This window comes from Tachysurus fulvidraco, chromosome 13 (genome assembly GCF_022655615.1).
Source record: "Tachysurus fulvidraco isolate hzauxx_2018 chromosome 13, HZAU_PFXX_2.0, whole genome shotgun sequence".
Lineage (NCBI taxonomy): Eukaryota > Metazoa > Chordata > Actinopteri > Siluriformes > Bagridae > Tachysurus > Tachysurus fulvidraco.
The window spans coordinates 694,201-695,314 of NC_062530.1; the positions used below are offsets into that span (position 1 = coordinate 694,201).

At 44.4% G+C, this 1,114-nt stretch overlaps 1 protein-coding gene across 1 annotated transcript in view; it reads left to right on the forward strand.

Moving 5' to 3' along the window:
• Window positions 1-1,114, forward strand: part of LOC113657289 (MOB kinase activator 2) — an 11,748-nt gene continuing 10,634 nt past the window's right edge. The window contains exon 1 of the mRNA XM_047822825.1: window positions 1-392. Within this exon, the coding sequence (XP_047678781.1) occupies window positions 301-392 (92 nt within the window). The 5' untranslated portion in view covers window positions 1-300. The remainder of the gene's footprint in view (window positions 393-1,114) is intronic.

The following is a 1,114-nucleotide window of genomic DNA, read 5'->3' on the forward strand; positions in this document are numbered from 1 at the left end:
TGTGTGTGTGTGTGTGTGTGTGTGTGTGTGTGTGTGTGTGTGTGTGTGTGAGAGAGAGAGAGAGAGAGAGAGAGAGAGAGAGAGCACAGTCTGGGGTGTGGAGAACGGCAGAAATCACACAGACGAACAGGAGAACTTAACACGCCTGACGTGGACTTGTGGACAAAAATGAAGTGTGAGGGAGTGTGTAAGAGCATGAATCTGTGAGGACAGAGAGAGAGAGAGAGAGAGAGAGAGAGAGAGAGAGAGAGAGAAAGAGGAGGGAAAGACGTCGTCTCATGGAGAGGCTCCTCTCTTGCTATGGGGGGATGTCAGAGTTTTATTGGCTCTGGGGACGAGGCTTCACACACTCTGACTGCAGAGAACCACAAAGACATCAACACGCTGAAACTGTGAGTGTGACTCTACACACACACACACACACACACACACACACACACACACACACACACACACACACAATACAAACAGATATAAACACACACCTTCTGAAAAAAGAAAGAATGTGAAGAAGAAAAGTTCTCTGTGTGTTTTGTGTGTGTGTGTGTGTGTGTGTGTGTGTGTGTGTGTGTGTGTGTGTGTGTGTGTGTGTGTTTATATCTTGGTGAGATTATATATTATATCTGACAGTTTTGAGCTTGTGGGGACATTTGTCTGGTCCCCATGAAGAATTTACTTTATAGAGCTTAGAGTGTTAATCAGCTGCATTAATGACTAAAGGGTAAGGAACGTCCTCATAAGGAGAGAAATGAGGGTTTGGACACCTTAGGATTTGTGTGTGTGTGTGTGTGTGTGTGTGTGTGTGTGTGTGTGTGTGTGTGTGTGTGTGTGTGTGTGTTACAGCACGCTGCACCTGTTTATAGATAAACACTTCTCTGTGTATTTACAGACTGTGAGCACGACAGGAAGAGAGAAGGAGATCGTGTTATAAAATATTAGTGAGTTCGTTCATGCTGCTGAGATCTGAACTGATACCTTATGGTTTCTATAGCAACAGATCGTTCACAGCTCACATGGAAGGAAGGAGTCTCCAGTGTCAGTTTCTGTACAGCTTTATTCTTTAGTTATTCTGCTATCGTCCCTTTTGAGGAACCTTAAAGCAGAATGTTGTCTG